The sequence below is a fragment of the Mauremys mutica genome, chromosome 6, assembly GCF_020497125.1.
Source record: "Mauremys mutica isolate MM-2020 ecotype Southern chromosome 6, ASM2049712v1, whole genome shotgun sequence".
Taxonomy (NCBI): domain Eukaryota; kingdom Metazoa; phylum Chordata; order Testudines; family Geoemydidae; genus Mauremys; species Mauremys mutica.
Genome location: NC_059077.1, coordinates 87,767,278 through 87,795,132, shown reverse-complemented (window position 1 = coordinate 87,795,132; position 27,855 = coordinate 87,767,278). Strand labels below are relative to the sequence as shown.

General features: G+C 42.0%; 1 protein-coding gene across 4 annotated transcripts; it reads left to right on the top strand.

Moving 5' to 3' along the window:
• The first annotated feature begins 2,048 nt into the window (after window positions 1-2,048).
• On the top strand, window positions 2,049-21,824 carry LOC123373202 (programmed cell death 1 ligand 1-like). Of its 4 annotated transcripts, none has more exons than XR_006580612.1 (8): window positions 2,049-2,527; window positions 11,125-11,193; window positions 13,109-13,462; window positions 14,719-15,012; window positions 17,346-17,446; window positions 19,150-19,206; window positions 19,870-19,935; window positions 20,837-21,824. XR_006580612.1 is itself a non-coding variant. In XM_045022063.1 (8 exons), exons 2-8 carry the CDS (start codon window positions 11,139-11,141, stop codon window positions 20,857-20,859), a joined length of 960 nt encoding a protein of 319 aa, XP_044877998.1. In that variant the 5' UTR covers window positions 2,052-2,527; window positions 11,125-11,138; the 3' UTR covers window positions 20,860-21,824. The 4 variants fall into 4 exon arrangements, 3 of the variants coding, with proteins under 3 accessions (XP_044877998.1, XP_044878000.1, XP_044877999.1); XM_045022063.1 differs by having other exon boundaries at window positions 2,052-2,527; window positions 17,346-17,456; XM_045022064.1 differs by lacking the exon at window positions 2,049-2,527 and adding an exon at window positions 7,762-7,806 and having other exon boundaries at window positions 17,346-17,456.
• The last annotated feature ends 6,031 nt before the right edge of the window (window positions 21,825-27,855 follow it).

Genomic DNA, 27,855 nt, shown 5'->3' with positions numbered 1-27,855 from the left:
TTTCCCATTAATCCAACTATTACAGGAAAACAAAACTGAAGGAAATACATCCTATGAAATTATTTCAGTTTCACTTTTTGTGGACTAAATACAAAGCTTTGCTGTGCCAGGAATGTACTGCAGGGTGGATCACCAGTTGTTTTATAGTGTGGTGATAAACTAACCAAATAATGAGAAATCTGATGAATTTCCTTTTATCTCATGTCTACAGTTGTTAAAATATTGGGATGTATCTTAATCTGAAGAAAGACCATTCATTCCTCCCTGTCTCTTGGTGTCTTCAACATACTCTGGCAGAAAGTAGGACTATAGTACTAATTGCTGCCACCTCCTGCTGGAGGAAGATTATTTTGTGTCTCATAGCTATGGTTATTACTGTGGTTTGTATGAAATTAAAATAAACCCACCTGCTTGCTGACTTTAACTGGATTTGGCTTCCTAGTTTTAAGTATATTTTCTCAGAGTTAAGACAATGATATTAAGTTTATATAGCGCTTTTTAGCCAGAGTTGTCATATTTTATAAACAATCGGCTAAATCCTGGCATTATGGGCAAAATCCTATTTGGCAGAAATGATGGTGCAAAGCTAGATAGGTTGTAATGTGTGTTTGGAGTAAGACACCAACAGTGTCGGCACTGGATGCCATACATAGGTCTGGCTCAATACACCATGAAACACTTTTTATTGCTCCTTGCTGCAGCAGCAAAGTTATTGCTGGTAACTTGTGTATCATTCTGATGTCAATATATGCATGTGTCAGATTTTGGACCCTTTCCCCTGAAGCCATTTGCTTTGTTTCATGTTTATACCCTCAGATAATCAGAACTTTGGTTTTACAAAGGAGGGAATTTATAATAGACTTGAGTGATGTAAACACCAGACTAAAATAGTCTCTCCTTATGTCCTAGATCCAGCCTTCATTGAAACCATGGAAAATCTCCCATTGACTTTAGTGATACAAACTTACATTATCACAAATGGTCTTATACTCTAGCGTTTTGGATATCTCTGTGGTCTCTGAGAATCTTCCACATAAAATAGATTGGCAATAGGGAAGTCCCTGGTGTCTTCAGCTTTTTTCCCTATTGAAGGATGAAAAGATTTGCCTGTGGTAGGTGATTTGTTTGGGGAATATTTTGTTTGCTGCTTTTTTTGTTATTTTGTTTTGGCAGAGAAAGCAAAATGGCTGATGGGATGTCAGTCTGGTTATGGTGGGAAAGCTTTATCAAATATCTCTGCAAGCAGGATGATTTGATTTGAGATTTTCAATGAACAGAAACAATAAATGCAAATTAGAGAGGGACCTGATTTCAAACTCCTGATCCAAATACCCCAAAACTGTGGGGAATTTTGGATCCAACACCACATACAAAATCTGCTGGTTATCCCCTTTTCTATAAAATGGGCTGAACTAACACCCTGGAGTTTTCCACCCCTAGACTTTGGATCAGATTTTAATTTAACAGGTCGGAGTTGTCGAATACAAGTTTTTATTATGATATTACAGCTGGTAAAAATAAGGACCATTGAGAGGAAGACCCTGAATAATAGAGTAGTAGACAACTTCTTCTCCAACATACACTTAACTTTGGGTCTGATGTTAATACAAAATACCGTACACAGAAGAATTGGCTAAACGACAGATGTCATTTTTATTGCAGAACAGTTATTTCTTGTCCTAAATATATAGGCAGATAGAAGATGAATGGGGCATTCACCTGTCATTTAGTCTTGCACAGTTTTACCTCCTCCACCTCTGGACCTGTGTCCACTTTGGCATGCAGGGCTGTTACATGCTGTGACATTTTTGAGTGAGTCAGGTTATAAAATGGTTCTGAGTGAGTTTCTAAAATGTCTCATTGAATCACAAGACAGCAGAATCCCCAAGAGATGGAAGAGACTCTAAACATTGCCTAGAAATGAATCCCAAGTAAGGAAGTCCTCCACTCCCCTAGTAGGGAAGTGAGATTTGGGTCACATCTAATCTCGTTCCATGAGGGCATCTCCCCTGAATGAAGAGGGCATCTCTTCATGAGGGCATCTCCCCTGTGGTCTCTGCTGACTGCAAAGGCTGGGGCTGGACTCTGAGTTCACTTGGGAGTGTTTTCAAGCAGAAAACAAAGGGATTGTTCTGGATAAATGACTCTCATTATGACACTGATTATAGTCATGAGATTTAGTGGCGCTGACTGAGTCAGGCTGGAATTCCCTTCCGTTTGCTTCCCGTCTAGGGTCATTGAGGCAAACCCCGGGTACGTGCCCCAAGCCCCAGAGGCGTGTGAACCCCCTGGAAGGTGAAGCAAGAGCAGGAGGGAAGTTTGGGGGTGGAGCGCAGAAAAAGAAGATCTCCCCTTTACTCTCCTCTCACTGCAGTCCCGAGCAGGCAGCTGAGTTGGGAGGAGCATATTCTAGCGGGTCTGCTGCCGCTTTCCCTGCTGACCCCAGCTGAGCCGGTGGCGTTGCACCTGCTGTGCCTGTCATCCAGCCTTTCCCCGCGGAGGAAGACTCTCGCTGGCCCTCCGAAAGGTAGGACAGCCCGTAGCGAGAACTGTACAGCTCCGTGGCGAGCAGAAGAGAGCGTCACTTCCAGGCGTTGCGCGCGTTTAGCGCCGAGAGCGGCGCGCCTCGCAGGCTGGGTGCGTGGCTGTCACCTGTCCGTAGAGCAGTGGAAACGTGCCCGGGGGGGGGGGTGTGCATGTCTGCCTGGCGTCCGCCTGCCGTGCTCACACCCACACGGGGCGAGAGCTGCCGGGCCGCTCGCATTTGGAGGGCGAGAGCTTCCCCCCGCCCCTAGACTGACTTTAAAGCGCTCCCCATTTAGGGGCAAATCCTACCGCTCCCCCTGCAGCCCGTCTACCGTGAAAACTGGGGTGGTGCCGAGTGCGGGGCACGGGGAAGGAAGGGCTTTGCCTGAACGCACCCAATTTGCAGCGCCTGTGGTTAGCGAGCTCGCTCTCTCTCAAGCGATCGACTGAGGTTTGATTTCGAAAGGGGCATGGTGACGCTGACGCAGCTGTTCCGTGTAAACAAAACTGAACGTGCAGGATAGCGGGGACCTGGCTGTACGCGGTGACGGGTGTCCGCCTCCGGAGTGTCCATGGCTCTTAGCCCCACAGAGAAGGATGGACCCACTACTGAGCAGACGCACTAGCCATTCCTCCGCGGAGGGAAAAGCATGATGACCATAGGGGACCTTACTGTGTCCTTAGCAATGGTCACAGAATGTCTGCTGCTGCCGTACTCTGCGCGGGGTGGGGGTGAGGGCTGCCCTCCTTTCTGGTCCCCAGCGGGGTACTACAAGGCTGAAGTTGTTCTTGATCCAAGCTCCTTGGTGAAAGGCACACGGTTGACTTATTTTTAAAAAATTCTTCAACACGAGTTTACATTTTTTAGAATTTTTCCCAAAATAAACTAGACTGAATTTTATAACAGTATATATTCATTGTTACCTCAGTCCCTCTTTGTGTAATTGTTTCTTAATTTGAATAAGTAAGAGGTTTTTTGGGGGGGGGTAAATGCCAAAATATTTTTGGGTTACCCTAAGTGACACATTCCCAGCAACTGTTAATCTGTGCTGAAGTAGCTGGCATGGTCCGCTCTCTGACTTATAGCTTTATATCTGTGCAAAATGCCACCACATGCTACATGCCTGCCCTACCTTCCAATTTACAAATGCTCCTTGAATAAGGAAGTGGCTTTTGTCACCTTCATGTTCTCATTACACTTTGGGCATTTAGTGCAGTGACAAAGCTCCTCCACTCCTGTCTGTTTCAATGGTTCCCCAGCTGTGCCCCAGGTTTTTCAGCTCAGCTTCCACAGCTCTTTGCCATGTTGTTTTCAGGTGGCCTTGTTTTCCAAATCACAGAATCTCAGGGTTGGAAGGAACCTCAGGAGGTCATCTAGTCCAACCCCCTGCTCAAAGCAGGACCAATCCCAAGACAGATTTTTGTCCCAGATCCCTAAATGGCCCCCTCAAGAATTGAACTCACAACCCTGGATTTAGGAGGCCAATGCTCAAACCACTGAGCCTTCAGATGTCCATCTTATTGCTATTCTGGTGATGGAATCAGTTTCCATCAGACATAGGCGCTGACTTCCTCAGGGCGGGGGAGGTGCTCAACCCCTTTCTCCGCCCCAAGTCCCGCCCCCACCTGCCTCCTTCCCCCAAGTCCCCACCTCTGTCCCGCCTCTTCCCATCCCTGCCCTGCCTCTTCCCACCCCACCTCTTCCTCACCTCTTCCCACCCAGTTCCGCCCCCCTCCCCGAGCATGCCCCATCCCCACTCCTCTCCCTTCCTGCCAGACTCTCCTGCACACTGCTAAACAGCTGAGAGGCAGGGGGAGGTGTTGATTGGTAGGGCTGCTGGCAGGCAGGAGGCAGGGGGGCAGGACAGCAGGGAGCTGGCTGCCAGTGGGTACTAAGCACCCACTAATATTTTTCTGTGGGTGCTCTCACAGAGTCGGCGCCTATGCCATCTGAAGTACATGGCCAGTCCATCTCCACATTTAAGGAGGTGGCTTTGAGTGGGTGTAAATGACAAAATATTTCTTGGGTCAGCCTAGTGACACATCTCTGCAGTCATTAATGGACTCTACTGTCCAGTTAATCACAAAATTCCCATTTTGTGTAGGTGTCTTGCCTAAATAAAGAATGCAGAACTGATTCTTTAAACTGTCACAACCTGACAACCTTGAAAACAAAGCCTTTTGTATTTAGTTCTGCATCCACGTGTGTTCAGGTGCTTTTGTTTTGTTTTTGGCTAAGCACCTTTTTCATCTACATCAAAGAAAATTTAAGAGATTCTACAAGGGAATTCATCTCTCAAATCTGTTCTGAGCATGGATTTTGATTAGGAATATCATGTGGAAAAAGGGCTAAGATATCAGAGTCAGGAAAATCTCCTAAACACAACTTGAATATAGGCTGCTTTTGATTTATGTATGTTATATACAGAAAAATAAAAGAACCTGCTGATGGTGAAGTTTTAAATTATTTGCCCCATTAGTTAGGACGATTGTTTTGCTCATAAATGATAGCACAAAGTACTTGCCACTGTAAAGCACTGTAACTCCCATCAACAAGGTCTTTTCCTTGATGTATAATGTCTATAATTAGAAAACAATACATAAGGAAAGCAGTTAGCAGGAAGCTAGACATGAGTCGGTGGTGGTTATCCAAGTTCCATGACATCTGGATACCCTCCCCAGAGGCATTCTCTCCCCTCTATTTCCCAACCCTGAGCAATTGTGCAAAGGAAGGCATGGGCAGCTGAGTGAGGTTAGTGCCTTGTGCCCATCACTCTGATAGTTAACCTAGTAGTATTTAGAGAAACCGGTCAAGATATAAAATTTAGAAAACTGAAAAGCAAAAAGGTCAGTTGGAGTCCTTCCAGTCTCCTCTGTCTGCACTCTTTCTTGTTGAGGCTGATCTTGCTCATGAGAAAAGTCCCATTGACTTTCCCAGGCCTACTTGTATGAATAAGGACCAGTCAGGCGAGCAAAGGTCTGCAGAACTGGACCCTTCAATTGTCAGCTTTTGGGGGCAGGATCTGTTGAAGGCAATAGATTTACTCAGGGGTTTCCCACTGTTTCAACAGAAAGGAAGTTGACACTAAAAGTTTGGACAGCAAAGTAGACATATTAGCACTGGAGTCCAATCCTGCCAGGTTCTGAGTATCTTCAATTCCCATGACAGCAACAGGAGTCAAAGGCATTCAGTATCACACAGAAGGTGCTCTTCACCTTGAAAGAAAGACTGAGCCATTAGGATGGGTCTAATTAAATACTTTGAAAACGAAGCTACATGGCTAAAAATGCAGCTTGATGTTTGGAAGGGGCAGAACGAGAGCATTAATGGAGGAGAATGACAAGGAACTATCGAGATAGATATGGTCACGAAACCAGCCTCCTCATTTACAGCCTGTCATGCAAGGTGCCGCACCTCGTTCATAGTGTGCTCAGTTCATATTGTTTTTAATGGGAGCTGAGGGATCTCCATACCCCACATTATCAGACCCTTGATTAATGGGATAAGATAGCTTGTCCTGATGTATGGTGTGGCATCATCCACACATCAACTTATGCTTCAAGCATGTGTCTCACCTCTAAATATAGAATAAATATTTTAAAAATTCACACCTATTTTATTAGCACAATAACATACTTCAATGTGTATGTCCATCCGTCAGTATCTGCACTCTTAAAGGTAATCTTACTCAGGGTCTATGCATAGTCTTTAGACTGTCATCTGAAATAGCCCACTCTGTAGACCTTCAGGGCCTGTTGAAGAAAAAGCCATCTATATGATATGGCTCCTGGTGAGGTCTGAAGGCATAGAGCAGAGTGGAATAGGGGTTCAACTGGCTGCTTATTTACAGACGGGTATATTAATTTTTGTTATATCCCTATGTGAATTTAATTGTTGTCAGTATGCCTAGAGACATGTATAAGTGTACTTTTATATTTAATAAAGCATGTTGAAGCACAGTGTGTACTTCCATGGTGTGTATATTGATCAATGTTTACACATCCTGTCTTTGTTTTTCATTCACACTTTCATTTAATACGATTCACCCCACCCCTCTCAGAAATTGCATTCCTGGGGAAGTTTTTCAGAAGTGTTTACTGCTTGCAACACATAAGGCAAAATTCTTATCTTTTCTACAAAGGAAAAAGGACCGTAAGCTGTCTAAACTCCTACCTGCCACATGGGGCCACAACCGTGGTACCCCATCCCACTCAGCAATATCGTCAATCTATCCAACCACACACACAGCCCAGAAGAAAAGTCTGTCCTATCTCGAGGACTCTCTTTCTGCCCTGCCACCCCCACCAACATGATACAGTTCTGCGGCGATCAAACACGAAAGCTCATGCTCCCAAACGTCTGTTAGTCTATAAGGTGCCACAGGATTCTTTGCTGATCTTGTGTAGCTTTCTCAACCAGCTCCAATTTCTGAGCACTAAGAGCTCAGTTCTTCCCTTTGCTAAGTGCATGTAACTCCCACTGAACTCAATGGAGATGTACAAACCTACAGAAGAGCAGGATCTAAAAAGCTGCTCACTCTAAAAAGCTGGCTTTATGTCTTTATATAAAAAATACAGCAGAACCTCAGAGTTACAAACACCTTGGGAATGGAGGTTGTTCATAACTCTGAACAAAACATTGTGGTTGTTCTTTCAAAAGTTTACAACTGATCATTGACTTAATACAGCTTTGAAACTTTACTATACAGAAGAAAAATGCTGCTTTTAACCATCTTAATTTAAATGAAACAAGCACAGAAACAGTTTCCTTACCTTGTCAAATCTTTTATTTAACTTTCCCTTTATTTTTTAATAGTTTACATTTAACACAGTACTTTACCATATTTGCTTTTTTTTTTAGTCTTTTTTTCCCCCTTAGCTGCTGCAGATTGCATACTCCCGGTTCCAAATGACGTGTGTGGTTGACCGGTCAGTTTGAAACTCTGGTGTTTGTAACTCTGAGGTTCTATTGTATATCATCAGGGCTGTCTGTACCCATATGCAAAGTACACAGCTGCGTAGGGCACCAGGAAATTTGGTGCCCCAAATTTCCTGGTGCCCTGTGCAGCTGCATGCTACTCCAGCCCCTTCTCTGGCTCTTCCCCAGGGCTCCCACCCTGCTCCGCCCCACCCCACCCCTTTCCCACTCCAGCCCCACCTCTTCCCGCCCCTGCTCTGCCCCAGCCCGAGCCCCGCCCCCGTTCCTCTGAGCTCTGCAGCAGTGCGGGGGTGCACTCACCAACTGCGGGAAGTGCAGACCTGGCTCCAGCCGTGCCACCGGTGAGTACTAGGGGGTGGTTTCCCACTGCCCCCCAAGCCAGCCCTGCCCCCCCATGGAGGCCTGGGGACAGCCCCCCCTGTTCTTCCCCCACAGAGGCCTGCTCCCCCCCGCATGGGGGCTGCATAGGGCCCCAGAATAGCTATATATATATCTATCTATCTATCTGTGTATATCATTAAACAGTTTTCTAATTGCAAAAGAATGTAGTGCAAGCAGTTCCTAGTTCTGTCTAGCTACTCACAAAAATCCACCCCCTCAACCACTCCTTGGGTACTTTCAGATTACTCAGTACTTGAATGTGTACATTCAAATGGTTCTGTTTTTTCACTTGTTTCTATAGGACTTTCTATGCCTCTCCCACACTTTACAGTAACAAGGTTAAATACTGACCTATATCTATGTATTTCTTCCTTTACAATTGTACTGTGGCTGGATGCCGCAACAGGTAGAGAGCAGAGAAATACTTGCCACAGTGTTAGATGACCTTTAAAGGTGGTTTCCTGTGAATTCAACCTTTGTTCTCATACACATATCCTGAGCTCTACAAAAACACAACAAACTGGTGCCCTTTAATGTGACTGTGCTTTAAATGTCATGTTATGCTGTGTTACTGGTGTAAATCCAGAATAATCACTGCAGCCAAATGGAGTTGCTTGTTAGTTATACTAGTATAAATCTGTGCCCTATCCGCCCTGTGTTTCAAGAATCACAGTACAAGAAAGCTAATGAAGATGATGGAGCTGTTTGTTCCTCTGATCTTAACATAATGGACCCAGTTTTCTCTCAGTTACAGATACTGGTTAGAGTACATTGAAAGAGGAGGGGAAGCTCCTACTGTCCCAGCCAAGGAGGAGAGGGAGCTGTGAGGAAGCTTTGTTTCCCCCAAGCAATGGAGAGGAGGGCAAAGCTTTCCCTTTGCTTTTTCCAGAGGAGGGGGAGCAGTGCTCTCCCCACTTCTTTTACTCCTACTTGCAAGTCTACACAAACACTGCTGAAATTTCTCTCCATTGCTAACAGCAGTTCAGTGCCACCCCATGTTAGTAATATTGGGAGCCCTAGTGTAGACAGGCAACTGGCTGCCACTAGCATTCCAAGCACTGTTGATCAAACCTTGCTCTGAGCATGGTTAGATGAATGAGGCTTAAAATGTTATCTGTACTAACATTCCAAGCATTGCTGCCTCTGGTGAAGTTGGACCACTATTAGCAACACTGGGGAATTTTTGCAGAAGTTTCCCTAGTGAAGTCATTGGAGTTACAGCAACGTAAAACTTGTATGAAAGAAGAATTGGGCACAATATCTGTGTACTATGACTCTTTATGAGAAATCATGAGGCATAACATATAGTTATTGGAAACTTAGAATATTTGGGTTGTGATCATTTTTTAGTATTAGTATTACAGTAGCACCTATAAGTGCTTGTCAGATATTGGGGCGGGCACTATGCTAGGTGCTGTACAGCTGTGTAATAAAAAGACAGTCGTTGCCCTAAAAAGCTTAGGTTAACATTTAAGGCCTAAGGCTGCTCTGACTGAAGTCAATAGGAGTACGTCTGTCAGGTTCAACTGGAGCAGGACCAAGCTCCATAATGATTGTTGCTGTCTGTTTTATGTGCAGTGTGAGCTGTTCTGGACTTTGGTTTGTTTCCCTATGGAAAATATCCTGTGACATTTTTTTCCACCTCTGGTGCGTTAAAATAGGAGGTCTCCTGTCTTAAGGGATTCTGTATTTCAACAGTCACATCCTTTGTGTGTTTCACAGGGTAGGCGCTTCCAAGTTCATATGTCAACCTTCCCAGATTGTTCTCACCAAAGGAACAACCCATCCCAAAATGAAGTTCTTTCCTCCTAGGGTACAAGCGTACTCCAGAAACAGACCTTTCACTCTGAGCTTCTACTCCACCCTCTCCTTTGCCTGTAATCAGAGCATCCTACTCTGGCTCCTCAAATCCTCTTCCTGCCTTGCATGTAGCTCAGGCCTGCTTGCTTCATGAGCTCCAGCTGCCTTGACTCTCCAGACCCTTAACGCTTTCCTTCTTGGGCCCTGAATCCAGTCAAAAAGTGTGGGAGAAAGAAGTTTGAGCCTTCTCAGCACACTCCATGCCCTTGAATCTACAGTGTTGTCAAAGCCTAGACATGTGTTATAACCCAGCACAATAGCAGAAACGCTTGCTTAATTATCAGCTTAATATTGAAATACAACTAGAATGCTGAAGAAAAAAATAGTTAAGTAAATGGTAAACTCTTATCAGTATATAACTAGGAAGGTAGATAACTATTATGGATACCTAATTTCTTACACAAAACCTAAAGGCAGTTTAATAAAAGCACTGCCAATTTCTATAGCAGTTTGTGTGGGTGTGAAATTTGGGGATCTAAAAATATATAAGAAAAAATCCTGTAGTCCTCCATACTCACACAAAACTCACTGATGGGAATTTTGCCTGAGTATAGACTGAATAAGGACTGTAGGATTTGGCCCTAGGGTATTCTTCTTGATTGAAATGTGTACTTAGAAATGTGGCCCTTTTGAAATGAAGTTAGCATATGCAGTTAACATTAGCAGTACTTTTTTTTATAGTTTACACTCCCACATAAGACTTCTAAAAATCAGTTAATCCAGGAGTGAGTAATTTTTGGTCTGACAAATGAGAAAAGTAACTTACTCTTTTAGTTACGGAGGTGGGAGGGGTGGGGAAGCACAAGGAAGCAGATTTTGAGCTGGTAGATTTTTTTTTCCTTCACAGTTTTACAAGTCTGCCATCCTACACATTTGCATCATCCTGAGCTGATGGTGTCAAATTTGCACCATGGTGTCAAATTCTCTGCAAATTTGACTCCATCAGCTCAGGATTAAACAAAGACTGTGAATGGCTTGCCAACTTTAAAAGCAGTTTCTCCTCCCTTGGTTTTCACACCTCAACTGCTAGAAGAGGGCCTCATCCTCCCTCATTGAACTAACCTCGTTATCTCTAGCCTGCTTCTTGCTTGCATATATATACCTGCCTCTGGAAATTTCCACTACATGCATCCGACGAAGTGGGTATTCACCCACGAAAGCTCATGCTCCAATACATCTGTTAGTCTATAAGGTGCTACAGGACTCTTTGCTGCTTTTACAGATTCAGACTAACACGGCTACCCCTCTGATACTAGATACAATACTAGACTTCTGATGTACCTTGTGGCAATCTGGCATATATCTGTTTATAGTAGAACTCAATACTTATGTCCAGTTACTACATTCTGCCTGGCTAAAGTACAGTGTATAGTGTAATGTTAGAAAACACACCATAATAGGATTTTGTATCATTTTAGGTTCTTTCTGCAAGATGGAAAATGCATTGCTTTTGTGTATATTCCTGTCCCATTGGCATTTCCTAAATGGTAAGAAGCAGAAATATTTGCTTAGGGTTGTTTTTTTTTTTTTTTTTCAATGTATGGGCACAGGAACTATACCTTCCAACTTAGGCTTTGGCTACACTTACACTTCAAAGCGCTGCTGCGGCAGCGCTTTGAAGCGCTAAGTGTAGTCAAAGCACCAGCGCTGGGAGAAAGCTCTCCCAGCGCTGTCCGTACTCCACCTCCCTGTGGGGAATAACGGACAGCGCTGGGAGCACGGCTCCCAGCGCTGGGGCTTTGACTACACTGGCGCTTTGTAGCGCCGCAATTTGCAGCTCTGCAGAGGGTGTGTTTTCACACCCTGCTGCAGCGCTGCAAATTTGTAAGTGTAGCCAAGCCCTTAGTTTTTCTTAGGGCTTGGCTACACTTGAAAGTTGCAGCGCTGGGAGTTACAGCGCTGGTCATGCAGCTGTGCAGGGCCAGCGCTGGTGTGTGGCCACATTTGCAGCATTTACAGCACTGTTGGGAGTGCTGCATTATGGGCAGCTATCCCAGCATTCAAGTGGCAACAACGTGCTTTTCAAAAGAGGTGGGTGGAGGGTGGTGTACTGTGACAGGGAGTGGGGAAGATAGAGAGAATGGATTTTTGGAGCCAACACTGTGTGTTAGCTTCCCTGGATTTAAAAATCACAAAATGTTCGCGAGCCCTTAGTCTTAACTCTTAATTGCAAACAGCCTGCCTCCAACACGGACTCCCCGCTGTTTCACTCACTCCCTGTGGTGTACTGTGACAGGGAGCGGGGAAGATAGAGAGAGTGGATTTTTGGAGCCAACACTGTGTGTTAGCTTCCCTGGATTGAAAAATCACAAAATGTTCGCGAACCCTTAGTCTTAATTGCAAACAGCCTGCCTCCAACGCTGTTTCTCTGTCAAGCAAACTGCTTGCCTCTCATTTGATCGTTCACAGCCAGGTACAGATAGCTCCTGTTTGCTGTGATCAGTGTTTGTTTTTTAGATAAGCAGTTCAACGGAGCTCCGATCGGAGTTCACAACAAAACAAAGAGAGGCTGCATAACAAAACAAAGAAAGTAATTTAGTTAAAAGCATTCTGGGATATCTCCTTATTCCCTGGAGGCCAATAAAAGCGCTGGTGTGTGTCCACACTTGATGAGCAGCACTGGATCACCAGCGCTGCAATCGCTACACCCCAACCTGGCCAGGTGTACAGCCAGCGCTGCAGCCAGGGAGTTGCAGCGCTGGATGTGCCTTGCAGGTGTGGACGGTTACTAATTGCAGCGCTGGAAAGCCTCTACCAGCGCTGCAACTTGCAAGTGTAGCCAAGCCCTTAAACTGTTAGGTAAAAAAACACTGTTCTTTATCATTTAAATGTTAAGCCAAATGTGTGTGCTTGAAAAGGGCTAGACTGATGTAGCTGGCAGGGGTAAATGTTTCAGTGTATCCACAAAACAGTGTGGGTGGGTGGGGGTGTAAAGAGCAGATGTAAAGAACTGCACAAAGGAAGACATTCCAGTGTGCACGTTTTATTGGTCCACAAATCCAAGTACTGTGCTACATATTCTTCAGTGTCATCAGCTGGCACTTTATCTAGTAACTATTTACATATATACAAATATAGTGCACTCTTGTAACAGGCAGCAACGGTACAAGCTTCTCCTCGGTGTTCTGAAAATAGGGGCCAAGAGGACACCCACACCTAGTTTATGTATACAAATATCCTCTGTGTGTGTGTGTGTGTGTGTACATCTCAGGTGTAAAGAGCCAGTTAGGTACCTAACTGGTTATGTAAATACACAAATGCCAAACTTGCACACAGACGCTGTGAATGTTTGTGTGCATAAATTAGGCACACAGAAATGTATGTACATGGTTGGTAAAATATATCTTTGAAAATCCATGTTCTTTTTGGAAAAGAAGTTTTATTCTGAATTCTGTTTTCCAGCTTTATTCACAGTTGAAGTTCCCCAGCCACAGTACATTGTAGAATATGGGAGCAACGTGACCATGGAATGCAGGTTTCAAGTGAATGGTGAATTAAAGCTTCAAGATTTAAGTGTCATTTGGGAGAAAAAAGAGGAACATACAAAAGAGGTTTACAAACTTCACAAAGGAAAGGAAAACTTGAATAACCAACACAGCAACTATAGGGGAAGAGTAAATTTGTTGAAAGATAAACTGCAGTTGGGACAGTCTATGCTTCAGATCACCAGTGTAAAACCTACAGATGCAGGGACTTACCTCTGTCTCATTGGCTATGAGGGAGCTGACTACAAGACGATCACTTTGCAAGTAAAAGGTAAGTATTTATTCCAGATAGTGGAAATCAGTTTATTACTGCATTATCCAGTTACAGTCTCCCCTCACTGACTTCATTGGGATGGCAATAATGCCAGAGGGTGAAATTTGGCTCTTGATCTGTAACTAGCATTCACAATGTGTGTAAGACCTAGCTCAAGCCTCTGCATTACAGCATTGGCAACTCAACTCGAGAGAGTAAATGCTGCCCATCCTTTCCTTCTCTCACTTACATTTGGAGGGTAATGAGGGAAGTGGAGATGAAGCAGAGCATTTCTTGTGCAAAAGTGCTCAGGTTTCCTTGAGCACCTCCTACCTCCTGGTCACACTGAGGATGCTCTAACCTCCCTCTATGGCCCCTTCTCACCCATAGCTTTGCCTTCTGGAGAAGAGGAATAATCCTGCAGAGGTAGGGGAGAGGAAAGGCAAAATACCTGAATGGATTCCCATCCTCTAGACAGGGATGGTGCTGACACCTCTTGCCCCAGGCTGTGACCCCTGATACAAGTTATATGTTGCCCTCATTTTCTTTCTGAAAAACTATGGATTGCTTGTCTCAATACTGCTAGGTATATATTGTAGATTGAACCTTGCAGTTCTGCACAAGAGTTTACTCAGTATCAAGAATGCAAAGTTCACTACAAACTGTTCTCCCACAAAGATACAGTGGAAAACATGTAGACTAGGGGGAATATTAATATCACTTTGATGCACAGATATTTATGCAAGTAATTCCCACAGATGCTGATGGGAGCTATGGGATAAATTGTGGGTTCTGGTGCATGTATGATGCAGAATCTGTAGACCACAATTGTCCACTTGGGTTCAGCATCCAAAGAGGCCTCCACTGACCATTCTGAGGCACCCTCCTGGCACTTACACAGCAGCCCAACCCCACACCTACCTCTTGGTGGAGTCCATGACTCTGCCCTTTTCTACCACACATGGCAGTGAAACAAATGAAGAATGATGTTGGGGAGGCCCGCTGAAGAAAGCACTGGTTGCGAAGGTTGATACAATCTTTAAAAAAAGTTGCAAAACTGTAGTGAAAATAGATCAGTCCAGGTACAAAACCTACCTCCCCACTTTTACCATAATGATGAAGCAAACAATAATGATGTTTAACTTGATCATCAAAAAATATTACTTGCTCACATGCAGAATTTTGGATTGAAAAGAGCATGACCTACTGAAATAACACACACTCTTGTCAGCACCATAGCTATAATAGCTTTTTGTATCGTTGTTTTTGTTTAGCTCCTTATAGAAACATAACCAAAAGAACTGTGGCTGTCCAGGGGACTGCAGGACACAGCGAATGGGAGTTAATATGCCAATCAGAAGGGTATCCTAAGGCAGAGGTCATTTGGCGTAATGGGGAACATCAAGACTTCAGTTCCAAAGCAAACACAAGTTATGAAGCAGGAACTGATCAACTGTATAGTGTGACAAGCACACTTAAAACCAACTCAAGTGTTAATGAGACATTTCACTGTATATTTTGGAACAAAGAATTTAAAGAAAACACATCTGCTATTTTAATCATACCAGGTAATGTTTCTTAAGTATGTTAATGCATTGTAAGGTTGTCTATTGGATCAACCACAATCTGCTTTTCCTAATCTAGACAAGGCCAAGCAATATATTTTAGAAATGGGTTTAATCTGGGGGTTTGAATTTTAGGCCTAATAGCTGGAAACTCTTTTGGGGGTTTTTAAATCCAGGCTCTTACACAAACTTCCTCTATGGCACTGGGTAAGTTACAGAACTGCCCTGCCTCAGTTTCCCACATGCAAAACATAGACAATACCTTGCCGAGGTTGTATAGGCATTAATGTGATCGTGATTGTAATGCACTCTGAACACTGAAAATGCTAAGTGTTGCTATTAGGATATTTTTCCACCATGTTTATATTTCCAGAATGCATGGAGTGGGTGGGTGGTGATTCAAGGTGCGGAGTTCTGCACAGCTTAAAAAGTTATGTGAAAGTCATATATGAACCTGTGGGTAGAAAATGTCCCAGTCTATCTGGAGCCGAGAAATGAAACCCTCCCCTGGAACTTAATCATAAACATGTACAGTTTGGGGATCAGAGCCATCAATTCCTTATTCCTACATTAAATTTAAACAAATTAGCACCATAATCAAAATCTGTACATAGAATGGAGTGGAAGGAAGAGGTTGCATAAATCCAAAAGTCCAGGTGAGGCCCCTGGAAACTGCTAGAATAAATCATCAGAGGGAAAAAGTGTTATGGTGAGCAAAGTCTCAAGGGGTGATGGTATTTAACAAGGGAGTGAAATGATTTAAACAGCAAAATCCCCAGGGGAGATACAGTCCAGCCCTGTAATCCTGGGTGTGGAACTCTGCCTTTCCAAAAGGATACTCCCCAGTCTGTTTCCTGAGCAGTTATTGTGATAGCTATTTCCTTGAACACCTATGGAAGAGTGATCCCCCTGCATCCTGTCACAGACCCCTTTGTGTTATCCAGTGCATCTCTTTGGATAGCACTGACTCCGGAAGCAAAGATATATATTAAATTGTCTTCCACCTTGTTTGAAGCAGTTTCTGTTTATTGACTTGTCTCAAATGGCTTGGAATGCAGCATCAGGGTGTGTCCTTGAACTCAGTTTAAAATGTATCACACCAGAATTTGTGCATAATCGCCCTAAAGTACACATAGTAGATAACAGCAGAAGCAAAAGAGAAAGCAAAAATAAATAAGCTGCTTGAATATCATTCTGAAATGCCTGGAGTAGGGTGATTACATGCAGTGGGGGAGCAGGGGGTTTATACCTGCGACGTGAACAGAGAGGTGTTAGTTACAACTTCAGATGGAGGTTTGCAGCGATTGGTGTAAAATCAGTTTCTGCACTATTGTATATCTTTTCCCTAATGATTAAGCTCCCTTCATAAAATGTTAGCCTTCAAAAAGACTAATATCTTCCTGGGGTGTATTAACAGAAGTGTCCTGTGTAAGTCACAGGAGGTAATTGTCCCCCTGTACTCGATACTGCTGAGACCTCAGATGGAGTATTGTGTCCAGCTCTGGGCACAACTCTTTAGGAAAGATGTAGAAAATTTGGAAAGTCCAGAAGAGAGCAACAAAAATGATAATAGTTTTAGAAAACTTGTTTAGTCTTGAGAAAAGAAGACTGAGGAGGAATCTGATAATCTTCAAATATATTAAGGGCTGTTATGAAGAGAATGGTGCTCAATTGTTCTCCATGTCTACTGAAGGCAGTACAAGAAGTAATGGGCTTAATCTACAGTAAGGGAGATTAGGTTAGATATCAGGAAAAACTTTCTAACTATTTAAGGGTAGTTAAGCTCTGGAATAGACTTCCAAGGGAGGCTGTGGAATTCCCACCACTGGAGGTGTTTGTCCAACCTGTTCTTAAAAACCTATCAGGGATGGGGTACATTTACTTGGTCCTGTCTCTGCACAAGGAGCTGGACCTGCTGACTTCTCAAGGTCCAGTCCAGCCTTACATTACGATGATTCTGTATTTCCCCTGTGAGCACAGTAATGAGTCATGGACATGTCTTGTAGTGATCAAAGTTGTTTGAACTTCTTAAACTAATTATTGTAATTCAATAATATTAACAACATTCTCAGGTTGTTGGGTTTTGGAATAGTCGCAGAGAAATAAAATCTATATAACTTATATCCTGTATTTTAAAATGGTGACAATTTTTTGTGAAATTTTTCCATTTTGTCCAGTTCCATGAGCTCATTGATAATCAAGAAAAAAATAAGACACTTTAAAAAAAAGTTTTGTTGAAATGTCTAAGATTCAAGAGAGTTTAACTCGCTTGAGTAATTTAACTGGTTACTGTAACTTGATTATTTCCCTAATCATTTTCTTTTAATCCTTTTTAGATTGTCCAGTAGGTAGCCAAAGGATTAACAGTAGACACTATTTTGCAACAGCTGGGGCTGTGTTGGTTCTCTCTGGATCATCGCTTCTATTTATGCTCTGGGTAAAAAAGGGTATAAATTTTTTTTACCATATTTTTCTCCTTTTGTTATGTTTGTTGATACTAATAGAATTGAAATCAGCTGATGATAGTCTGTTCCAACTCCTTCACCCTGAAACCCCCAATTCTCTTAATTCTTGTATCACATCCTTCCTGCTTCCTTTGTTTTTTTGTAATCTGCTCTCACCACATACTAACCATTAAGGTAGTATTTATCATCTCCCTGGCACAGTGAACTGTTTGGTCATCTGCCTACAGGTAGCTGTTAATGCATCTCCATTGGTCAATCTGTAGATGATGCTGCAGAGTTTTATGAGTGGGGCTTTCCCCATTCAGAAGTGAAAGCATTCCTACCCTGCTAGCATTGCCAAAGCTGCTTCCGGTTCCTCAGTTTCCCTCATGATATGGAACCTACATGTCATTAGGCTGGCATGATATTTGTCTTTTCTGTCATAGCTTCTAATAAAACTATCTGAACTTTGACTCAACTTTATAAGGGATCTAAATGAGTGCATTCTAGTTATATTTTTATCATGGCTAAAATGTAATAGAAATGACCATAAACAGGTATCTGCAAGAATTTTAAGATTTTATCACAAGAGGTACTCCGCCTCCCCATGTAGTGGTTTGCCACCACTAGTTTGTTCCATTTTCTTTATTTTTTTAAATTAGGTTTTGTTTCTTCAGTTAATTTGAGTGACTTAAAAAAGCTGGTAGCTTCAGGATCAAACTGGGTTGCAGAGGGATTACCTGAAAAGTACTGGAGGTCTCAGTGTTGACTCACACCTGTTATGCTGACAGAACTACACCAGTTTGTCATACTGTAACAATATGACCAGAAATGCATGAGGAAGTTTGAGCCAGGCAAAGGGCTAACGGCTCACCAGAAAATCTTTTAAAATTATGTAGTAGGCATAAACACACAGCTGGCATGAACTTCAGCTGGAAATAATACAGAGCTATGTGGTATCTTTTTCAGTAATACCTCTCAGTAGGTTATGAAACTGTTTTATTATTTCAGGCCATGTAATATATTCCCCCATCACCACCCCAGCACTGGAAATAGCAATACTTTCTGGCTAGAAATCACATGGAAAAGGTCTTTCATTATCAAAATTTATGATAAGGTCTCCAGTAGGCCTGCATATTCCTAGTCCATCAGGTTAATGATAGCATAACATTGCTGTCAGACTCAGTTCATCTCTTCATACAGCCTTCCCCTGCCCCACATAACAGGGTGATATGGAGATATCTGTCTCATCCCTGTATAAATGTTCTGAATTCTTCTATAACAGCCCCACAAGTGATGTCAGCAGTGGTGTTAGCAGACTCCAGAGGGTACTGTTCAATCAACAGTACCTTTGCTATCAGTGTGTGGTGGGAACAGGAGTACACAGTGAAAGTGGAGGAGGGAACATGGGAAAGCCTTGGTATCTCAGAAGATGCCCTCCTGGGAATGTGATATTAAGGTCACATTTTTCCTAAATTACAAGAAGGAGTAATATTTTAGCTGTTTTTTTCCCCCTGAGTTTGCATTGGAACAGTGACAATGGTGATTTTTCAGTAGATACTATACCTAATTTGTAGTCTTTTGAGGTAAAAATATACAACAGCAAATAAGTTAGATAAATATTTCAGGGTTTTTTTTAGTAATACTAAATCTAAAATTAGTATTTTCTTTCATATTCTTCCTTTTTCTCGTGCAGCTAGAAAAGATCAGGACAGGGAGACGCGTACAAATAATGCAGCAGTGAAAGTGATAAGTAAGTATTGCATACATGTGACTGGATGTGCTTCAAGTGAAACTGGCTTAATTGAGAACTCCCTACGTAATAGGGGCAACCCTAAGCAAAATTGTATGCTGCTCCATTTTACAGTCTTCTTTTAAGTTGTCTGATAACTAGACAGTAATAATAAAACAGTGAACTTGGTGCCTTTTATTTTCTGAAATAATAAAAACATATATTCTGAACAGTAAATTAAGTAAAATATCACACTGGACCAACTTCACATATTACAACACAAACAGTCCTACCAAACAGAAATTAGTGTTGTGGCTAAAAGTGTAGGCAAACACAAAGACCAAGATTTTAAAAAGTGACTAGTGATTTTGAATGAGTCAGTTTTTGATTGTCCATTTTAGGATGCCTTAAAATGGCTCAATTTCCTCCCTCCTCCAGAGGCTACGTCAGATGAATAGTGTTTTAGAGAGAAAAACAGTTTTTAGTTTTAGTTCTATAAAACAAACTGTTTTATGCATTAATTCTTTCTATAAGCCTGCAGTTCAATTAGGCACTCAGCTTACCTAGAATGCCATGGTCAGAATTCTTTACAAAGGATTTATAACCATACATGGGGGGAGCGGAAAAACTATGCCTACTCGTGTGTATGTGTGTGTTGATATTTTATTTTTATTATTTTAAAAGAATTATCGACAGATGAGGAAGAGGGCGATTGCAGAGAGATTTCTCCTGAGAATGAAGAACTAGAAAGTAAGTACAGATGAAAAAAGAAAAATAGTAGCAAACTTCACACAGTACAAATCATCTGCCAGCTTCCATGTCCAGGGAAAGGGTATAGCCCAGTGGGAGTTGGAGCTTAACGGCACCTGTTGCTAAGGGAACTGACAGACTATGAACTGGCCTGGAGACCAGTTTAAAAATATAAATGCAGATTCGGAGTACTTCCTAGTCCACACTCAGTCACCTGGAGATAAACAATCACCCTCGTTAATATGCTGCAGCATGGAGAAAATATTAGAATGTTCAGTAAAGTCCATGGACTACATTTTTATGTATTTGTCACATGACTCTGTCCTTAGGGATGTAGCAGCACAACCATCTAAACTGGAATTTGATAGCAGTTAGTAAAAGAATAATTCCTCCTTCTCTGTTCGCACTTGGAGATTCCTGTGAGTCAATGACCACAGATGCTAATTTTGGCTAAATCAAGCCCAAAGTCATCAAGAATATAATTGCAAAATATGATCCATCAGTCAGTTAATTTTTAAATATCAGTTAGTTTGGCATTGTTTGTGCTAGTTCAGATGAATTAAAAATTGATCTAGTTAAAAAGGTACAGACCCTTAATGGGAACTAATTTTGCCTGCATTGAGCCCATGATGTGGTAATTGGACAATTACAAGCCACAATAGAGATTATTTTCTTCTGGGGTTAAAAAAGATTGGGTCAAATTCTGCATTGATTTATATCCACTCAACCCTATTAGCTAAATGGGCACAACTTGGTGCAGAATTTGTGTAGTATTGTAGGTTATGTATTTTTTATTTATTTTACTTTTGCCTTTAGTCAAACTAAAGATGGTAAACGATGTCATAAATGTGTGGTGATGTCTTTTTTCTATAATGCTTGTTTAATTTTTTTCTTTTCACAGATGTACGAATTGAGGTGACTTAATGCAGAATGTTTTCTTCCTTCACTGAATATGTTCTAGAGCTCTGGGAGTTTTATTTTAAATACTATTTTAAAATGTCTTGGTCTAAATCTCCTTTCATTTACACCAGTATAAATTCAGAGTAAATTCACAGAAGTTAATGGAGTTATCGTGATGTAAAACTGATCAGCATCAGGCTTTCTGTGTATGTATTTGTATTTATTTAAGTTCCTACATGTCTGCTTTGTCCATTATGCACTTTTGTGGATGATGTTCAGGTTTTTTTTAATACTTCTGTCAAAAAAGAAAGCACTTTAGGTCCCTTCCCTAATGCATTTCATACTTGTTTTTAAAACGTTCCAATTTTTCTCTGAACTTTAAATTCCCTACTGAGACACTATCACTTCCAGCCTCCATGGATGAAATTGTCATCACTTTGACCCATACAAGGATAAGGAGGAGACTGAATGTCATGCATGTGGGCCACCATCTCTCCTTACTGTAGATTTTAAGATATTGGCTAACATTCAGCAGTTAGTTAGTTAGTTAGTTAGTTAGTTCAACAGAGAAAAGGCTGTTTAACTCTCTTGTCAACATCATGATTCCTCTTGGGCTGGAAGTCAACAGATAATCTCTTGCCCTTTGAAGATGCTCCAGAGAGTTAGAAGTTCTACTGTTTACTGTAACTAGGGATATAGTTGGCACCACCAGTTTGCAACCGATCACTATTCTGATCAACCATCTGAAAAGCAAGACTTTGGACCTTCTAGAAGAATAGCCCATGGAGTGGACTCTTTGGAAACAGTTGAGATGGAATGTCTGCTCTTCTATGTTACAAAATAGACTCTCATTAAATCATTTAGTATGCATTTTGGAAGCACTTTTGGATTCTAAGTATCATTAAGCTATGGTTTGGTTATATTTTGCAAGATACGCACTTGTCTTTACTGTGTCATAAATTATTAGAATTATTTATTACAATAAGATTAAAAACTATATTTTTTAATAAAGAGGGTATTTTGTTTCCTTTTGTATCCTATTTCCTAAGCACTTCCCCTTTATATAACATTTTCTCCTTACATTGGCATGTCAAGAGCCTGCTACAAGGACAAACACTTATTAGGATGTGTGTATGTTATTACAATAACTTGAAATATCATTCATAGTCACTCCAAGTAACCTTTTCCAATCTCCCATCATGAAAACCATCATTTGAGATGTACTCAAATCTTAGTTTCAGACTTAAAGTAGCCAAGTCTTTTCTGTAAAGAAATTAAAGGGGTATTAACATCTATGGACAAAGTTTATGAACTTTCCTGCAGCACTGAAACAAACTGAAATCCATAGGGTGAAATTTAGTCCTATGGATAGGGCTACCACTTAAGCCTTCAAAATAGGGCGTAAATGAAACTTAAGTGCATAGGTTCTGCTGGGGTGAATTGCTTCAGGGAGAATAACTCCTAAAATGAACACAACCCTATTCATTCAAAAAATCCTCCTGCACAGGATCTTACTGAGGACTTCCTACGAGAACAAATACTGACTACAGCATTCGTGAGATATGGCTTTATGAAAAAATTGGAAAACTTTAAAACAAAGTGGCGTGCCTCACTTTTCAAAATGCTAGTTCTCAAACAGGTTGTGTGAGTCACTTCAACTGTTGCAAAAATACACGCACACCCCCTAACGCCTCTAGCTATACTACATCACGGTGAGGGCAACGGGCAACTTCCTTTTAAAGGAAGTTGGAGCCTAGCTTCCTTTGCTGGAATTGATGTGCTGGGCCTGGGTGCTTTTGTCATACTGATCACAGAACTCATGAAAGTCACTAGGTGGTGTGGCTGCTTTAGGCTGCACCATGGGTGCATTTTGGCTGTAAACTTGTCTTAACTACCCCAAGGAGCAGGCCGTGTCAGAGGGAACCTCCACTGGCATGGGGTCAGACACCACTCACCATGAGCCTCATGCTGGTGTAGGATGGGAAATGGGCATGCTGATTACTCATGAGTACTGTTTTCAATGTAGAAACTCCCTCAGCCCCTCTAAAACCCTGATCATGCTCCCATTAAGGTCAATGGCCAAACTCCCATTTGCTCCAAGGATGCAAGATTGGGGTCTACATCCCCAGTTCCACTCCTTGGAAATCCTCTTTTACATGCAAAGATTATTTCAGATCGGTGTGGTGCTGCTCATCCAAGCTGGACTTCTGTGTTTCTGAATTTCTCTTTCAGTACAGCAACAGTTATTTGCATGTTAAAGTCAGAAAGCAGAGTTCATCTAATTTCCCTTTGCTGGCCACATTTCCCTAAACAATTCAATAAATGTCAAAATAATATCACACAGCCAATGTACAGTTCCTTGTTGTCATACAAGGGGCTTTTGTAGAATGTGTTCTCATGGCACCACCATTTTTACATTGCCTGACTTTGTGCGTTTATATTTGCAACCTTAATTTTGTACTAACAAAACATTTTAGTTTAATTTCTATAGCTTTTACATGGGAGGAAAATAAAAAGGACAAGTATTATGATGCTATGGTGTGACATTAGTATTGCCAATAGTCCTGTATTACAAGGGAGATCCCTTATTTAAATAGATAATTGCCTGTCCCATACAAAATCAGTATGGGATGACTTTTATCCTATATTTCAACAGCATGGGGCCAGTACTCATGGTGTATCTTTCCACTCCCCTCCCGACTCTGGCGCTTCAGAGTTGCGCAGGGAAAGAAGACCAGGCTGAGGTCAGGGTTCAAGGTCCAGAGGAGAAAGATGCACCTGAGAGTAGTGGCCCCCTGCTGATTCCAGCCCTTGATCACAGCCCCCACCCCACTTTCTCTGCACAGTCTCTGTCTGGCAGGGCAAGTGGACTGTGCTCTGTGCCCTGGATCTGTTCTGAAGGGCCAGGGTCAGGAAGGGACTCTCTCTGAAAGGGAAGTCAGTACTCCCAGGGTGTAACCTCACTGCTCGCTGTCTCTGTCAGCATTCTCAGCAGAGGAGAGTAACTGCTGGTTGGTGGCTATTGCAGCTGCAGCAGTGGGGGAACGAGGAGGGCAGGGAGCCTGGTCCTGGCAGCCAATACCACCTGCACAGAGCCCTGTCTGTTTCCCCTGTCGGACAGAGCTCCCTCCTGATTCCAGCCTTTCAGCATGTCCCCATCGGGTCTTTGTGCCCCCGATAACCTTACTGCATCGTCCCCATCCCCCCCCCCCCCGTGCCTGGAGCCGCCCCTGGCTACAGCACACTTTTACACGCGGTCAGGAAAACATTCAATGCAATTATGAGTGAAGCATTGGGAACACCAGACATTCCTCCTAGACATAAACAGAAAAAAATGAAGAGACTGTGTAGATATAAAAATAAATGGGAAGAAAAATACAGCTAGGTTAAATCTGTCATTTGCAATTCTGGTAAAGCCTTTTGTACTTTGTGCCAGCATTAATTCACTAACAGGCATAGAGGTGAGACTGACCTGAAGCAGCATGCAGCAACTGATAGACATAAGAAAAACATGCAGGCCAAAGGCATGAAAAATGTTAGCAAATTCTTTGTCTCTTCAAACACTGAAAGTGACAGAATTGCAGCATGCGTAATTACAACTGTTTGCCACACAGGTAAACACAATCTAAATTATAACAGCATGCACTGTGGTAATAAGCTTGCCAGTGAAATGTTTCATGATTCAAATATTGAGAACAAATTATGTCATGTAAGAACCAAAGCAGAGCTATTTGTGATCAATGTTTTTGCCCCAATGTCTGTGGGAGATTGCTTATGGGATTTATTACCACCGTTACCAGGACAGCACATGTATTTCTCTGTAGCGACCAATGCCTCAAATAAGGGTAATAGGAAGAATTTTCCGATGTGCCTACAATATTTCACCATAACAGATGGCGTTCAGTTCAAGCTGCTCGATTTTTATGAAGATGGTGATGAATCTGCAAAAGGCATTCATCATGCTAGTTTGAACTGCCTAGAGAAATACCAGCTTAATGTTAATTGCATTACTGCATACTCTGCTGATAATGCAAATGTGAACTATAGCAAACACAATCAGGTGTATCAGTTGTTATGTACAGATAATGACTGAATTTTGAAGGCAAACTGCCCTGCACACATAGCCCACAATACCTGCAAACATGCACGTGCTCAGCTGTCGGTTGACATAGAAACAACTGTGTTGAAAGTTTACAGCAATTTTTCTGTGTCCGCAATATGCAGTGAAGAACTCCAAAGAGTTTTGAGTTAGTTGACATTGAATGGAAAGAAGTAGTGCGACATGTGAGTACAAGATGGCTATCCCTTAATCCAGCAGTTGATCAACTTTTGAGAAACTGGCCAGCAATTACAGCCTACTTCAAGTCACTACAGGAGTCTTGTCCAGTAGCATTAAAGAACATGTGCATATAAGATGGTGAGGATGCCTGCATGTGTTTTTTTCCCCAACACATCTTGTGTCTTTGATGTACTTGTGAGAAGCTCGGACGCATCAAAACTATGTGTTGCTGACTGACGTGTATGTGGAAATGTGCCATTTTAAGCTGAAGATGCTGAACCGGAAAGAGGATTTGTTTTTTGGATTCCAGGCCAAACAACTGAAGAGAAAGCTACTATTACAACAAAAAGCGAAGGTAAAGCAAGCCATCATTAAGTTTTATGACTCTGCTTTTGTACATCAATAAATGGTTTGATTTCTCTACTGACAATGCAGCGATGAAGCTGAAACCCATGGGTCTCTACGAGAAGCTTAGTTTCTCAGATCATGAGCACAGAACAGATGCACTCAAAATGAGGAATTCTGCACCAGTCGAGATGTGATCAAAACATCATGAAACGACATTTCCAAATATATCAGTGAAAAATGGATGTATGTGTTTCAGAAGTGTGGAAAAGAAAACTTGAAAAACTTGTTCCAAATTGTGTAGTTTGTACTTAATGTATCAGGATCAAACGCATTTGTAGACAGGATTTTTTCATTAATGGGGAATAAATGGTCTGACACACAGAACAGATGCAACATAGATTTAGTTAAAAATGAACTCCAAATTTGCATAAACGTCCAGTTATCCTGCAAAGATTTCTTCTTCTCTGTACAACAAGACTGGGAGTTAATGAGTTTTGCAAAAAGCAGCAAGAAATAGCCCTGGCAAATGTAGGTGAGTACTGCTTATTATATTATTACTATTAATAATAATAATAATAATTAATAATGTTAATGATCATAATCATATTGGGAAAAGTTGGGCAAAAGTGCTAAGAAAACAGTCCTTTATTTTTGAAATACAATATTGGCAACCATACAAGCTTACTCTGCCTGACTCCATTGATTTTAAATGACACCACATTATAGAAGTACATAGTAAGGGTGTTCTGCCCCTACTACAGTGTGCAGAAGCATGAAAGAGCTTGCATAAAACAGAGTTGGGTGTGGCTGACTGTTTTTTTCCCTCGAGTTGGTAGAGATGGGGTTGCCAATTTTGGTTGGATATATTCCTGGAGGTTTCATCACATGACATATTTTTAAATTAAAGATTAATGTTTAATTCCTGGGGATCCAGAACAATCCTGGAGGGTTGGCAACCCTAGGTAGAGAGGGCCACCAAGCCCCACACACCATACCTAAGTGCTGTATGTTGGTGGTACAAACTACCAAAGATGACATTTTAGTTGTTTACAATGTGGGGTTTATTATTATTATTATTTATTCTTTTATTTTATTTTAACTTACTGGGAAAACATTTTCTTGCCTGCCTAGGCCAAAACTGGCTGAAAGACTTTTCCTGCAATTTTACAAACTACCCACCCAAAATCAGTTTTGGGCTGACACCAAACACAGCCTACGTCAGGATTAGAGCTGAAAGAACTTTTTAATAATTTAATTTAGTTCTTTAGGCATATCTCAAATGTCTCTCATTTTAACAGATATCACTCATTTATGTACCAAAGTTCCCACACATATTTGGTAGCCTCTCACATCTGTGGTTAAAAATTATTTACATCAGTTATAGAAAGAGTTGTTTAGAAAAGTCCAAACACCAACCCACACATAACCAACTCCTGAAATCCTGAGCATTTGATGTCAGCAGGAGTTTAAGGTGTCAAGCCTCTCAGGATTTGACCCACAGATCATAAACCTATAGCTTCAATTATGAAGTCATTTTACTAACAGTGTGTTTTGGAGGTAATCTTCTCCATCTCCATTTTTTCTTTCCTAACAATCTTGATATGCTAATCAGTGTGTGTATCGGAACGAAAACCAATCCCTGCAGTATATGGAGATTGATATTTTGTCCTCTCGGTAGAGGAGCAAAACATTGATTCCTTCAGTGAACAAAGATGGAGAGAAAGGACCTGTGCTCTTTAGGCAAGATTCTACTTGGCATTTCTTTTACACAAAATCTATAGTTAATAATTAGGCATGTAATATTCACTCTGTTTCAGTGAGTATTGTTTGCACGTTGAGGGAATGTTTAGCTTTGTGAATATCGAGAAATAAAGCAGTGAGCCATAGCAGAGTGTTCATTACTAAGTTATTTTTGAACCTCAAAGGCCAAGTGGTTTCAAATGCCCAAGAACTGCCACAGTAGGGTGACCAGATAGCAAGTGTGAAAAATGGGGACCAGGTTGGAGGGGTAGGGTGTTAAAGGGGCCTATATAAGACAAAACCTCTAATATTGGGACAGTACCGATAATATCAGGACGTCTGGTCACCCTATGCCACATTAGCTTGTTAAATACATACCCTGAAATGGTGTATTCCTGTTAGAGCAGGGGTGGGCAAACTATGGCCCGTGGGCCAGATCCGGCCTGCAAGCGTTTTAAGCCAGCCCGTGAGCCACACCACGTGGCTCAGCCCTGCTCTGGCACTCTGGCCGGGGCACTGTGTTGGGGGCCGCACCACGTGGCTCAGCCCCGCTCCAGTGCTCCAGCAGGGGCACAGGGTCGGGGGCGCATCACATGGCTCCTGGCATGGCCCCACTCTGCATGGCCCCACTCTGGCTCCTACGTGCTCCAATA

Bases quoted from the DNA above. Each gene is read 5' to 3' on its own strand.
- LOC123373202 (XM_045022063.1), top strand. From the start codon at position 11,139: ATGGAAAATGCATTGCTTTTGTGTATATTCCTGTCCCATTGGCATTTC. The intron at 11,194-13,108 runs GTAAGAAGCAGA...TCTGTTTTCCAG, and splicing joins CCATTGGCATTTCCTAAATG to CTTTATTCACAGTTGAAGTT. The intron at 19,207-19,869 runs GTAAGTATTGCA...TTATTTTAAAAG, and splicing joins TGCAGCAGTGAAAGTGATAA to AATTATCGACAGATGAGGAA.